The following is a 14,060-nucleotide window of genomic DNA, read 5'->3' as shown; positions in this document are numbered from 1 at the left end:
CCTACAAGAATTATGGTCCATTTTTTGCCTTTCATGTTAGTGATTTCCACCCAACCCCACTCCCCTCCACGGCTCCCTAAGAAAAATTAAAGCAATTTGAGAAGAAAAAAAATGCAATCTTATAACAAAGCAGGCCTTGTCTTGATAAATACGGTGATCGATGACCACAACCATTTTAAGTCCTTCTGGGGGGACGAATAATTCTTTGATTATATCTAAGAAGAGAGAACACATGAATTTATGTTCTGGGTCCTCAAATACCTTCTCCCTCTCTCTTTTTACTTCGATCTAACTTGCCTGAAGTTAATGAAGCAAATACCCAGGGGCAGAGGCAGGTTTTGTGAGGCTGGAAGCTTATACAATTTAAGACCTTTTTAAGGAAAAGAATACAAAACTATCTTACTTTTACTTTTACTTTTTTTTTTTTACAAAAACGTATGGCCATGTGAACATACTGCCAAAGCAAGAGAGATCCCTGAAGCTTAAACTTTATTGGCTTCATGGTTAAGTCCGTTCCTGCGGGTACCATATTGAAATAAACGTCCACCTATACTATGCACGTTTGAACTTGTTACTTGTGTACATGAACTCAGGAGACGTAGGTCATGACTATACAGGGACTAGATAGGAACAGGCAAGTATAAATATAAGACCACAAGGTTACATATTGGGTTTTAAACACATAAACACAGAGATAGGGTTTTCTCTTTTTGTTGAACTTCAGCGTCTCCAAAGATCACCTCTCCAGACTCTGAATTGTCTGCCTGCATTTAAATGTTCACTTTAAGGGGGAGGTAATCAATTTAATACATTATCATTCACTCAGACAAACCGACTCAAATGCCATTCTCTGAAGTGGACTCATGCTGAGCAATTCCATATTCTAGAAGCCAGGTGATGGGTGAGGGAGGGAAAGGGGGTGGGGTGGGGAGCACACGGCCGGTTGGCAGAGCTTGGCGTTTGACTGATTGATTTTTCAGGCAGTTCAGATACTGGTCTGGAGGTCTCCATTGAGGAGGGTCCTCTGGGTCTCCGTGGTCTCATTCAGCCGGGATTTGTCCTGCTTACTGTCACTTCGTTCCCCGTCGTCTGTGCCGCTCACCTTGACCAGGCAGAGGACATTCTGGAAGCTCTTCTTGAAGTTGTCAGACAAGAAGGCATACAGGATAGGGTTGGCACAGCTGTTAGCATAGGTGAGGACCACCACAAAGTCAAACATGCCCTTAAGGGCCGGGGTGGGACTGATGGCCACAGACACCGAAGAGACATTGAAGATGTAGAAGGGGAGCCAGCAGAAAATGAAGACAGCCACCACAATGGACACCATCCGGGTGACCTTCTTCTCAGACTTTTTCCTCTTGGAGGAACCCACTCGGATTCCAGAGGACTTCACCTTGATGATAATGAACAGGTAGCAAAGACAGATGATGGTGAGGGGCACCAGGAACCCCAAGATGAAGGCATAGATGATGAAGCCTGTGTACCATGCCCCAGATTCGCCTGGCCAGTTGATGGTGCAGCTGCTTCTCCCCCATTGGTTGCTCCGAAGGCCAGCATATATCATGATAGGCAAGATGACCAGCAGAGAGACCCCCCACACAGCCACGTTGATCATCTTGGCTGTCCGGGGCCTCCTCCACTTGGCCGACTTGATGGGGTGGACCACAGCCAGGTATCGGTCAATGCTCATGACTGTCAAGCAGAAGATGCTGGTGAACTGATTGATGCCATCCACAGTCATGACCACCCGGCAGATGGCCTTGCCAAAGGGCCAGTGGACCAGAGCCACCTGCATGGCCAGGAAGGGCAGACCCAGCATGAAGAGTTCGTCTGCGATGGCCAGGTTGAGGATGTAAATGTTGGTGATGGTCTTCATCTTGGCATAGCGGAGGATGACATAAATGACAAGTGTGTTGCCACACAACCCAATGATGCAGACCACAAAATATATGAAGGTGAGGACTGCATTGCTGGTCAGGTCATAGTATGGCTCTGTTTGGTTTGAAATGTTGGCTGTAGCCACAGAGCCATTGAGGTCGAATGGAGAGGAAAGCCAAGGTTGGGTCCCATTGAGTAGTTCATATGCCAGATCCATGGCTGCCTGACAGTCTTAGGCTAGTTCCAACCAGCCAGAGATCTTATTCTCACCTTCATGGGTCCTGGAGGCAAAGGATCCACTGTGACATCTGCAAGGAAAAAAGGAAAATTGATTCATCAATCAGAGGCTACTTAAGTTCTCACCAGCTTTCCGTGTTTCTGGTTTGCCCTCTCAGATGCTCCTCAATTGGAAAGTGTGTTATCTTTCACATCAACGTGAGCCTACCAGCCCATTCTCATCAGCGTGCGGGCTTTTTGAGTTGTTTTTCCACTGGGGGGAAAGGGTTTGAGTTAAGTCATCAGAGTTTATCTTGTCACCTTTGGTGATGCACACGTGGGAGTTGGCGGTGGCTGCAACACAGCGATTCCTAAGAAGCTAACTGGTCCGAACTGTAAAAAGGCAGCGCTTGGAGAGGTCTGACCTCAGAGGAGTCTGACGCCGGCATTCCTGGCCTTTTCCCCTTGAGGAAATCTGTGTTGGCTTGTTGACTGCTTTGGAGTCTTTCCATTCTGAAAACCCCATCGTGGAAAAATCCCAGACTTTAGAGGTGAAAAAAACCTAGGGTTCACCCATGGAGCCCACGTGACCCCGTGGCCGGCACTTAACCGCCCTGACTCTCACTTGTTACAGTGGAGGTGTCATGAAGGCGAAGTGGTGCAGTGGAGGTGAAAATGCCCAGCACTGTGCTGGCTTCATCATCAGAACTCTAAAAAGTTTTATCTTTTCTCCCTTTTTCGTCTACCATTTTACTCATTTCTAATTTATTGAAACCTGCCTACACGATGAACCAATTTATAGTCTTAAATATTAAAAATAAAGATCTGGCTTGCTTTTATTTTTCAAATGTATGCTGTAGTTGATTTTTGTTTCTTCCGTTTTTGTTTCTCGTTACTCCGTGCTTGACCGCCTCATGCCTCGGAGAGTCCTTTCCCAAGTCCCTCGGCAGGATGCTTATCTTTTCACACCCCAGAGAATCTGCCTGTGATCCCCTGATTAAGCATGAAAACAGGAGCCGGTGTGAGGGAGGAAGGCTCATTCACAGAAGTGAATTCCAAGCACGGATGTCGCTCGTTCACATCCGCTGTCCCCTTGACCTTCCCAACCATCCGATGAGGTGGGGATAATTATCCCCATTTTACAGATGAGGAAACGGAGGCTTAGAGAGTTTAAGGAACTTGTTCCCATTCCCTTGTACCTCATTGGTGGAGCTGGGATTTGAACACAGGACACCCAGGTCTAATGCACTTTTCACAGCATCACAGCCGCCGCTCAGTGGACTGGAAAACTATATTGGCTGTTAACTGGGCTTTGGTTTGAGGCAGCTGACCCCTGTTTCACCTCCGTGCCGAGAAAATAATTGTAACACTGTTGGCTTGGCCTAAGATACAGAACAATAGCTCATCACATAATTAAATGATTTATCTACGGTCGTTCAGAAAACATCACTGGGGTGCTTCTTTGTTCTGGATACCAGGGATACAGGAGTGAACAAGATATGGAGGTGACAACTTAGGAGGGGAGACAGGAAGGATGGCAACTCTTACAGGGTGTGAGTTGCATGGAGATACGAACAAAGGATTTAAGAACGCCTTTCTCTGCTGGGGGATTCAGAGGAGGCTTCACATGAAGAATGTTTGAGCTGGGTCTTGCGTACGTGAAGCACGAAGCCAGCAGGGCAGGTAAGAGGTCATTCTGGGAAGAGGGAGGCTGGAGAAGGGGTGATGTGCTGAGCTCATAGCGGGAGTAGTTCACTTTGCGGCCACATTTCCTCTGAGCAGGGCGCTTTTCCTGCTGCCTCAGTGAAGACTGGAGATAGCTCCTTTCTGCTTGGAGAGGCTGCTGATGCGTTATAGGGGACTTAGCCAGCAACAAATGCCTCAGGATGCTCGCCCACCTTTGCCTCTGGTTCATTCTGCACTGCGGGGTGCATTGCTTATCCTTTCTGTGCTGATTTCCCCGCTACACAACTGCCTGTAAAGTGGGGTCTGGGCTTTGTGGCTGATCTTTCTGCAGAGTGCTTTGGGGACCCAGGATTCAATGTCTGCACTGGGTAAAAAGCATAAACTGGCAGCTGTTAAAAACAGAAGCTGTGAAGAAACCATCTTTGGCATCCCTGGGTTAACATAGGTTGTTTCCAATATCATTTCTATCTGTTTTGTTAGTTACTTTAATTCTTCTGACCCAGAATCTTATTTAAGGCACCTGTATTGGCGTATACATTAATCACTAGCATTTCCAGGGTCCCATCTATGTGATGTGCAAGGTCACACTCCTATGTCTGGGTAAAACTGAAGACCTCTGGGCTGCAGAAGCCCTGCGTAGAGCTTTGGGGATGGGGTGATGATGCAGGCAGGTGAGGGTGGGTTGGTTGAATGCTGACCTCTAGCCCTGACTGCCTTTTCGGCTAGAGTCTCACACAATGGGGTGGAATTGCATAGGGTCATGTTTTTTTTTTTTTTTTTTTTGAAATTAGGCTGAGAAGCAGCATTCTCCACTTTTGAGAGAGGCAGCAACAGACAGAGTTCAGAGCTTGGTGAAGGTGGCAGAGATGGTAAGCTGGGGAACCAGTCCGGAGTGAGAAAGCTCCTCCAAAGAAGAAATGAGTTTGAATCACAGTGAATTTTATTGCGTCAACAACGAAGTCAGCTGCCTAAGGTCTCTGAGCGACTGCTTCATTTGTGTTTCATTGAAAGCGGAGTCCAATGCCAGGCATCATTAGTTGCTGGATTGTGGTTAAATGCAGCAGGAAGTTTGGTTTTTCTGCTTTATTTTTTCCAGCCTAAGAATTGTTAGATACTGGAAATGCCTGGTTGTTGGTTTCCTCTGAGGCTGACTCCAGCTCTGTTGGAGAGGAGGGTGAGAATGGGCTAGAGCATCCCCTCCCCTCCCAGAGGGGCTGTGGTTCCCAGCCTAAGAATGCTGGGATGGGGACCACGCATCCGGGGTGGTCCTAAATCCTGCTCAGCTTCAGTTTTCCCTTCTCCCAGCATCTTTCCCTCCATTCAGGCCCCACCCCACTTCCCTCGGGCCTCCTAAACCCCAGTGGGTCTCCGGGCGGCTGGAGCGTGAGCCCCACAGGTGGGGGGAGACTCATTAGCCAGGTGCGGGCCACCGAGGTGCTGGTGCGCCTAGGAAAAGCCGAGGCAGCGCTGGCCGAAGGGCAGTGGGGAGAGGTGAGACTCCGGACCGCCCAGCTGGCTCTCCAGGCGGGCACAGAAAATCCTCCTCTGCGCCATCCACCTCGCTGGCCATCAGACCCAAGGGTTTCCTGAAGGATTCCCTGCTATTTCCAGGAGTAGGAGATTAAAGATTGTCCTGCCAGCACCCTCGTCTCTGAAGGCAGAGAGGGGCCGGGGCATCAGGGACGGCTGGGAGCGGGCGACAGCCGCTTGGGGATTTGGCCGCCGGCTCGCGGGCGCAGGCCACTCAGAGATTCGGTCTCTGCAAACCGAGGCATCCTGTTCTCTCCGCCCGGGCGCTGGGGAGCAGACCCTACACCGCTCGGGATCCGTGTCCCAGGCCCGGCGAGAAAGAACAAGGGAGAACCCCCTTTTTTTTCCTGCTCCGCCGCCTCCCACTCACAGGCTCGGATCCCGGGTGCGCGCCCGCAGGAGCCCCGGCGGTGTCCCCTCCGGCCTCGCTCTCCTCGCGTCCGGGCTCTTTTGCGGGCGGATGAGAGAGAAACTGTCGCCGTCGAAGCTGCCACCTGGACACTCGGCTGGGGGACAGGACTGCACAAGGGCGCACGCCACGCACACCCGCATGCAGCTGTGCGGACACGTCCGTTCCAGCACACACGACCCACGGCGCCCCACTCACGCTGGGACACCCGCTGTCGTTCATTCCCACCAAAATCACCCCCGAAAACACGAGGGTGGAGAACCACGCACCGGGACCTACACTCGGGCACACCGACGCGCGCACCCCCCATGCAGCGCAGATGCACCCAGGTGCCCAAGTGCTTGTCTCTCTCTCATACACACACACACACACACACACACACACACGCACTCCCACACAGCTCACCTTTGCTTTTCCGCTGCAATCCGCCAGCTCGGCTCGCCGGCACCCAGCGGCCGTCCCCAACCCAGCCGGGCGCGCAGCCGCTTGTCCAGAGCTGCCCGCTCCGCTCGCGAGTCGCACCGCCGAGAGCCCGCTGGGCCCGCAGATCCCGGGCGCCGAGCCGCGGACTGAGGCTCCGGGCGCGGGTGACGGAGCGCGCGCGCGGGTGGCTGCGCCGCCTGGACTGGCCGTGCCGAGCGCGGGCCCCTCGGCTCATTTCCCCACGCCCCCCGATTACGTCACGGCAGCTCGCTCCGCCCCCCCGGTCCTGTGGGCGGACAGGGGTGAGCCGCGCGGAGAATCCTGCGGGGGGCTCCGGGCGGAGGTCGCGGGCGCCGCGGGTAGAGGGGGACGCGCGTGTGGGGAGCGAAGGGTCGAGCGATTTCGGCCTCCCCAAGACCCGTGGCAGGGACACGCGCTGTCTTCCGTCCGCTTTCACAGTCTGTTCTGTTTCACCCAGCCTATTCCAGGCAGTTGGAGTGGCGCCCGGCGACCCACACTCGCTCCGCGACCTCTGCCGTCTCTGCATTCGGACAAGTTTGCAAAGCAGTGGGTCATCCCCGGGCGCAGGGCCAGGGGAAGGAGCGGGAGAAAACGGGTCCGGGAAAGGCCCTTCTCCATGCAGTGACCAACGCCCCTCCGCACAGGGTGTGAGCCCGCTCTCGGGTTCCAAAATTCAGGTGCGGGAGCAGTCAGAGGCCCAGCAAGGGAGCGTCTCATCCCAGCTCTCCCAGCTTTCCACAGCTTGCAGACGCAGTGGCCGTGCAGCCAGTCCCCTATCATAACCTTGACCGTGGGCACCTGCTGGTCTGACTCGGCACAGCCCCTCCTCTTCCCTGCTGTGAGGGAGCAAATGCATACAAACGTGCATGAAGTAGGTTTTGTGTCGCGCGTACAGGTAGAGCTGTTTATTTTTTGACTGTGATGATTCAGCTTCTGTTCCAAGTTTAATGTCATAATTGGTCCTGCAGCCTCTCCTTCCTCACCCTCCTGCAAGTACACACACACACACACACACACACACACACTCACCATCCTGAGTACAGTATTAGAAGATGGGAAAACAGAAAGCAAACGCCAGCTACAGTTTTCCTCTGTGGGCTGAGCTGGCTCTGACGGTGCTGTTATCTGATTTGCAATCCACCAGTGAAAGTTACAGGAGGCTGGTTAGCAGGTGCAGTGAGCCCTAGAGGTGGGTGAGTGGCCTGGGAAGTTGGAACCACCAGGTAAGGTAGCAATCAACTGCTAGTTTCTATCTGGGCCAGGCTGTGTCTTGGGGTACCCACCGCGAGGGTGGAAATCAAGGGTTATCGTTGGATGTGTCTCTTTCTGAGATGTCAGTCCTAATGGGGTTTGAATCGTTATCTGGGTAGCTCGACAGAATAGGGGTGCCCCTGCTCACCACCAGCTGGAAGAGGGAGGGGTGGTCATAGTACCAGGAGACAGAGTGGAATTGAGCTCAAGAGAACCCTGCATGCTCGAGGGGGGGGGGGGGTCGGGGGGGGCAGAGCTGCTGCAATAGCACGTGTTGCAACTTCTAGTTTAAAACCAATGACCCAGGGCTTCCCTGGTGGCACAGTGGTTAAGAATCTGCCTGCCAATGCAGGGGACACGGGTTCGAGCCCTGGTCCGGGAAGATCCCACATGCCGCCGAGCAACTAAGCCCGTGCGCCACAACTGCTGAGCCTGCGCTCTAGAGCCTGTGAGCCACAACTACTGAGCCCGTGGGCCACAGCTACTGAGCCTGTGCGCCACAACTACTGAAGCCTGCGGGCCTAGAACCTGTGCTCCGCAACAAGAGAAGCCACCACAATGAGAAGCCCGCGCACCGCAATGAAGAGTAGCCCCCGCTCGCTGCAACTAGAGAAAGCCCGCGTGCAGCAATGAAGACCCAACGCAGCCAAAAATAAATGAACAAAAAATAAATACATTTAAAAAAAAAATTAAAAAAAAAACAACAAAAACCAATGACCCAACTGGTTTCCAGAAAAAGAGGAAGAAAAAGAAGATCCAGGAAATGCCTATTCCAGTCTCAGATTCCTTTCCCGGGAACCATGTTATCTTTTCAAAGGTCTGGAGCTGTTGGTGCCAAACTCCTGTGTCATTTTTTTGAAAAAGAATCAGTTTTCTAACCTATACAAGAAATGAACCAGTGGCTCTCAATGTCCCCCTTCCCGTCCCCTCCCAACCCTCAGTGAGGTAAGCCTGATGGAACAGTGCTTTTTTTTTAGTTTTATATAAATACTACCAGCAAACGCAGACTGCCCCGATGGACCAGCTGAATAACCATCTCCCTTCAGGGCAGCTGGCTGGGGCGATTAGTAGGTTTCTTGGTTGCAACCTCAGGGGTTTCCCGGGTGAAATTCAAAACTGCCTCCCCTGGACACGGAGGGCAAGAAGAGACGGAAGAAAGGCAGCCACTGAAGATTGGTGGGTGGCAGTTTTAAGAAGCAGGAAAGTCACACATGAGGCTTGTCTTGGGTGCTGCAAAGTGCATAGATCTCTGCACCCGCCCTCCAAAATCTTAGAAGTTTATATAGAGGTCTTAAGGGGGCTCAGTCATGTATTCAGTCCGGATGGTCTCGACAACACATTGCTTTGAAGGCTTTGAGATGGTTCCTAGCGAGGGAATGTACATTCCAAGGACAGGGGAGGGGGCACCGAGCCTCAGATTGCCCTGGTCCGGCTCTCAGGTCAACCGGCTGTCATGTCTTCTCCATGACCTCCTCCAACAATGCTCTTTATCTCGGATGATCTGATCCAGTGAAATCCCCCTTCGCTGTCCTTTCCTTGTGAAGCCTCCTCTTCCCCCGCCTCCCCATAAGGCAGGTGGGGTGAGTCCAGCCTAGAAAAAGTACTGGCCCCATCCATCCAGCTCAGGCACGCCTGTCTCCACTGCAGGGCTGGGTGAGTGGGGTCTGAACAACCTTGACCTTGACAGCAGGAACTGTGTAATCTAGAACAATTGTTGATTTTGTCCGGATAAGGGAGGCTTCCCTCTCCTGGCTTTGAATGCCTTGAGAGAGCTGTTTGATCTTGCTGCCACCTGCACTTGGCAGCTACCCTCAGGTTCCCGTCCCTCTTTGAGTCCTGATGGCTATTCTTTCGACTTCCCCTGCATCTGCCGAATGAAGTCTGCACTGTCACCGCTGGGGCTGCCTCCCCTTCCTCTGCAGTTTGCTGAGTAACTAAGTAACCCAACCTTGAGCCAGAAAAATAGAAGGGTTGGAGAGGAGATAACCTCCACCCTGGCTTGTCTGATATCTTTAAAGCAATTAAATAATACCTTTCCCTCATTCAGCACTTATCGGAGAGACAATAGACAGCAGGAAATTAAGAACAGGAGCAGGACCAAGGACCTGGCCAGTGCTCTGCCTGTAACGTGGGGAGGTGCCGCTGAGTTCAACCTTTTGGTGAGAAGTTCACAGCCCAGGGGCTCTGATGTGAATACAGAAGTCCCAAGTAGGTCATTGTGGCTCTTAGCGGTGTAATAAATTAAATGGGGGAGGAATCGTGACCCTGCAATCAGTTTAGTGGAAGTCAGTCTCGCAGTTAAGCCTAGAGGAAAGCAGGAGGGTCCTGGGAAGAGGCTTGGACCCGGTTGGGAGAGGTGGGTGCCCATCCACACATCCAGGGTGGTTTTTACTGTCTCCATGGCAACGCCAAGGAGGAGGCTCGTCGCTTCTATAGAGGTGGGAAGGGCAGCGCTCCTGTTGTGGAGAACGTACAGATGTACAGAGGAAGGGACGGTCCCCTGCGTGTTGCTCATGTTACCTGGACTTCCTGGGATACTCCTGTTTTCAGCTGTTCCGTCCCTTGTCACCCACAAACTACGTGCCTTTTACCAAAATTGAGATGTCAGCTTCCACATTCTGTCTCCGAGGCCGCATCTGGTACCCAGTGGCACGAAAAACCCTTTCTGACATCATGGGTCCTGACGGTTAGTTTGGAAAATATGACATATGGTCACCAGAGCTCTTTTAAAACTCTGACCGTTTGGCATGGTGGGTTGAACAGTCTCTTTAGATACAGAAGGGGATAACGTGGGCCCTTTCATCCCGTCTCTCTTCCCCACCCCTTGGCAGGTAGGAGTTTGGCTGGACACTCACCATTTTTCTCTATGAGATTCCTCAATCCATAGGGAATGCAATGGCTGAGTGAGTGAGCAGACGTCAGAACCTCTCTGAAAACCACCCCTAATAAGTCTAGAATCAGGGATCATGGTTAGAAGACAGTATGGTTTAGATAGTGTTCCTTTTTCTCTGCCCTCACCCACTGGGGCAGAACTGCACATCAACATAGAATCCTGGATCGAGAAGGGACCTTAGAAATGCTCAAGTGTATAGCCCACGTTCCATCAGCATACAGGTAAATAGATACCAGGCTCAGAGAGGCCCGGTGACTTACCCAAGGTCACCCAGCTAGAGAGTGGCAAAGTCATGTCGAATCAGCTCTTCTGGATCCCAGGCGCCTGCCCCTCCCGTGGGGACACGACCCTGCACGATGAGTGTGGGAAAGCTGGAGGAGGGGGTTCCCAGCTCTCCCCACCCTCCGGCCCAGCACTTTCTTCCATCCATATCCTTTTCCTGGTAACCAAATCCCTGTAGCTCTCACCCTGGCCTAGATCCTTTTTTTCAGCCCCTTGGCGACATAGTTGGAAAACACGTGGCCATCCCCCTCTGGGGTTTTTCCCAGCACGTGCTGCCTATTGCACAGATTCTGCCAGATGCTCTGTAGGAAAAGAGCACGAGTCTGGGAAGCGCCGCATGTCCGCTCCTTCTCTTAAAGCTCCCCCCTCCCCGCCCCCGTGCTTATTAATAACACTCACGGGTAATGTTTATTAAGTACCCATTATGTGCATGGTGGGGACTGAGCTTTCCGCACATCCATCATTTCATTTAATCTTCTCAACCTTTGAGGTCCATACCATTATTATTATTAATATTGTTATTTTGAGAAGTCTTTTCGTGAAGAAACCTATTTATCTTCAGCCCAGTGTTTTCCCAATTTATTTCGCCGTGGGGAATCTTCCCTGTGAATAATTTTGAACACTTGTTGAGTGTTTACTGTGTGCCAGGCACTGTAGTGGACACTTTATGTTAACTCATGTAATCTTGCTGAAACCCTAGGAAGCCTGTCACCATTATGACTCTCCCCATTTGTGAATGAAGCAACCAAGGCAGAGAGAGGTTAAGTACTCTGCTCAAGGCCACACAGCGACCAATGCCTGCAGCAGGATTATGCAGAGCAGCTTGGCGGAGAAGGGGGTCCTTCCTTCCTTCAGTCACCCCCGGAGGCTGATCGAGGTGGAGGAGGGACTATGCATACCTTAATTGTTTTAAACTCTTTTCCCTGCCATTTATCCCCTAATCTCAGGGTGTTTGTTGATGAGTTCTGGATTGTTTCCAAGCTCTCCGAGGCCCAGACAACCATCTAGTCTTTTCTAGGACCCTTTTTCCTCCCCCTTCCAGGTCGAGCCAGGTAACATGTGTCTGGCGCTGTCCTGCTGTGTGACCTGTCCCCTCCCACCTCCATGCTGAATTGCCTAATTAGCTTGCTCTCTGGGCAGGCCTTCTCCTGGGAAAGAAAGAGCTGCTTTTAGGGTCAGATTTATAGACTCAGGGAAGCCAGATGGCCCTCGGAGAGCAGCTAGAAGGGGTCAGGGCTTCACGACCAGGTGGCACAGCAGAATCACCTGGGGAGTTTTTAAAAACTAAAGATGCCCTAGATCCATCCTTAGCGATTCTGATATAATGGACCTGGGACGGAGACCAGATCATTTGTTTTAAAGTTCCCCAGATGACTTTAATGTCAACTAGAGCAGAGAACCTCCGCTAGTTAAACCTTCTCACTTTAAACATTTTATTTTCTGTAAATTTATTTATTTTTGGCTGCGTTTGGTCTTCGTTGCTCTGCGCAGGCTTTCTCTAGTTGCGGCGAGCGGGGGGCTGCTCTTTGTTGCGGTGCGCGGGCTTCTCATTGCAGTGGTTTCTCTTGTTGCGGAGCATGGGCTCTAGGCGCGCGGGCTTCAGTAGTTGTGGCTCACTGGCTCTAGAGTGCAGGCTCAGTAGTTGTGGCACGCGGGCTCTAGAGTGCAGGCTCGGTAGTTGTGGCGCACAGGCTTAGTTGCTCCACGGCATGTGGGATCCTCCCGGACCAGGGCTCGAACCCGTGTCCCCTGCATTAGCAGGCGGATTCTTACCCACTGCGCCACCAGGGAAGTCCAAGCTTGTCATTTTAGAGGTGCAGGAACTTTGGATCAGGGAGGGGAAAAGTCTGTCCTGGGTCAGACAGCAAGCAGCTCACCTCTTTACCGGGGCCGCTGTGGACTTACAATGCAGTCCACAATTCCAGGAATCCTGTGTCACTGGTAGAGGGGGCGCTGGGCAGGATTGGTGCAGGCGTGGGGCCTGGGAGCATCTACTTCACAGGCAGGTGGAACAGGAGTTTTTCCCTCGTAAGGAAGAGCGCCACTGAGTAACGAACACCCTCGTCTCGTCGAGGGGTACCCGGGTGACATGGGGGCAGCGCCTTGGTGCCCTGTGGCAGGTACTCATTACTGATGCTCTGTCTCTTGTAGGCATGGGTATTTCACAGCTTCTGAGAGGTGGGCCGTGATCCCACAGATGGGCCAGAACCAGTAAATGGGTCTCAGTGGTTTTGTTTGTGTTTAGGTCAAGGAAGATCAGAGCCAGATTTCATCCTGGCCAAGTTGGAGAACCACTGAGCTGGGTCAGCCTCCTGTTTCTGGCATGTTTGCTTCTGGGGTCTGTGCTCCTCTGCGTCCCCAGCAGCCGGGGACCTGTGTGAGGAATCCCACTGTGTCCTTTTCCCACAGAGAACTCCTTCTGACTGTGGACATCCCCCTTGTCCTTTTCTTCCTGTGTTAGTGGCCACAACGATAGCTCACCCTTCATAGGACATAGAATATTTACATTTTAAAGGGCTTTGGGGGAGGCCCAAGCCCACAGGAGAGGATCTCCAGGTGGAGATGCCGGCCTGATGTTGGCAGAGGGGTCTTCATTCCGAGAGGAGAGGCATCTCGTATGTAGCTCGCTCTCTTAGGATCAGGGATTTCAGATGCCCGAGGGCCTCCGTCCCCCACGAAGCAAAAGCCGGGAGTTAATTCAGTAACTGCAGTTGCTAGATTTAAATGCTCTTTCCAAAGAGGCTGCAGTTCCTTTGCTGGCCCCAGGGTGGCGTGAGCACACAGAACTCACCGCCCCAGCAGGCCTCTGCCAGCTTGGGCCCCAGGGCTTGCAGGATGGGGCCCCCAACCCCATCCCTTGGCTGTTCTTTTCTCTCTTTCCTCCCCCCCCCCCCCCCACCTCCTGCCAGTCGGGTTTGGGCTGCAGCCCTGATGGAATGAAAACAAGATCGCAGTGTCTGGAACCCAGATTTGCTGCGGATTCTGAAATCCTCTGGAGAAACAGCCTCTCCCAGCTCCCCTGCCTGTGGTAGCTGCATCTCCTCTGGCATCACTGGCAAGGATCTCCCTTTTCCCCGGCCCCTATACCGCTGGGCGGCCTTGCTGGGAGTGAGGCCGCTGCAGCTTTTGGCAGCCTTGTCTGGGGTGAGATGCGGAGGCACTGAGGGCGGATGCACATTCTGCCCGGGGAGGTTGTATGGACGGGTGGGGCTGGCGAAGCGTCTGCAAGAGCGCTCTCGGGAGCCTAGTACCCGCCCTCGGGCTGCACGCCGGAGCCTCAGGAGAGGCTGGCGCTGGGTGGTGCAAAAGTTTCCTCGAGGCAAAGAGGATACATTGTCCCTCCTTTCTGTGGGAGGAGGCTCTGTGATGACCTGCGGGCATTGACACCGTGTTTTTTTTTTTTAATAGAAGTATAGTTGATTTATTGATACAATGTTGTGTTAATTTACACTGTAGAGCAAAGCGATGCAG

At 52.5% G+C, this 14,060-nt stretch overlaps 2 protein-coding genes across 3 annotated transcripts in view; one reads left to right on the top strand and one right to left on the bottom strand.

Moving 5' to 3' along the window:
* Positions 1 to 14,060, top strand: part of SLC39A11 (solute carrier family 39 member 11) — a 422,853-nt gene that overhangs the window by 21,390 nt on the left and 387,403 nt on the right. The gene's annotated exons all lie outside the window — the stretch shown is intronic.
* SSTR2 (somatostatin receptor 2) lies at positions 898 to 6,240 on the bottom strand. Its single transcript, XM_068530806.1, has 2 exons — positions 6,125 to 6,240; positions 898 to 2,186 (listed from the first exon to the last, which is right to left on the bottom strand). Exon 2 carries the CDS (start codon positions 2,093 to 2,095, stop codon positions 986 to 988), a length of 1,110 nt encoding a protein of 369 aa, XP_068386907.1. The 5' UTR covers positions 2,096 to 2,186; positions 6,125 to 6,240; the 3' UTR covers positions 898 to 985.

Source organism: Eschrichtius robustus, chromosome 20, assembly GCF_028021215.1.
Source record: "Eschrichtius robustus isolate mEscRob2 chromosome 20, mEscRob2.pri, whole genome shotgun sequence".
NCBI classification, from domain to species: Eukaryota; Metazoa; Chordata; class Mammalia; order Artiodactyla; family Eschrichtiidae; genus Eschrichtius; species Eschrichtius robustus.
Note: the sequence above shows the minus strand (reverse complement) of the source record. Positions and strands in the feature narration are given on the sequence as shown.

Bases quoted from the DNA above. Each gene is read 5' to 3' on its own strand.
- SSTR2 (XM_068530806.1), bottom strand. From the start codon at position 2,095: ATGGATCTGGCATATGAACTACTCAATGGGACCCAACCTTGGCTTTCC.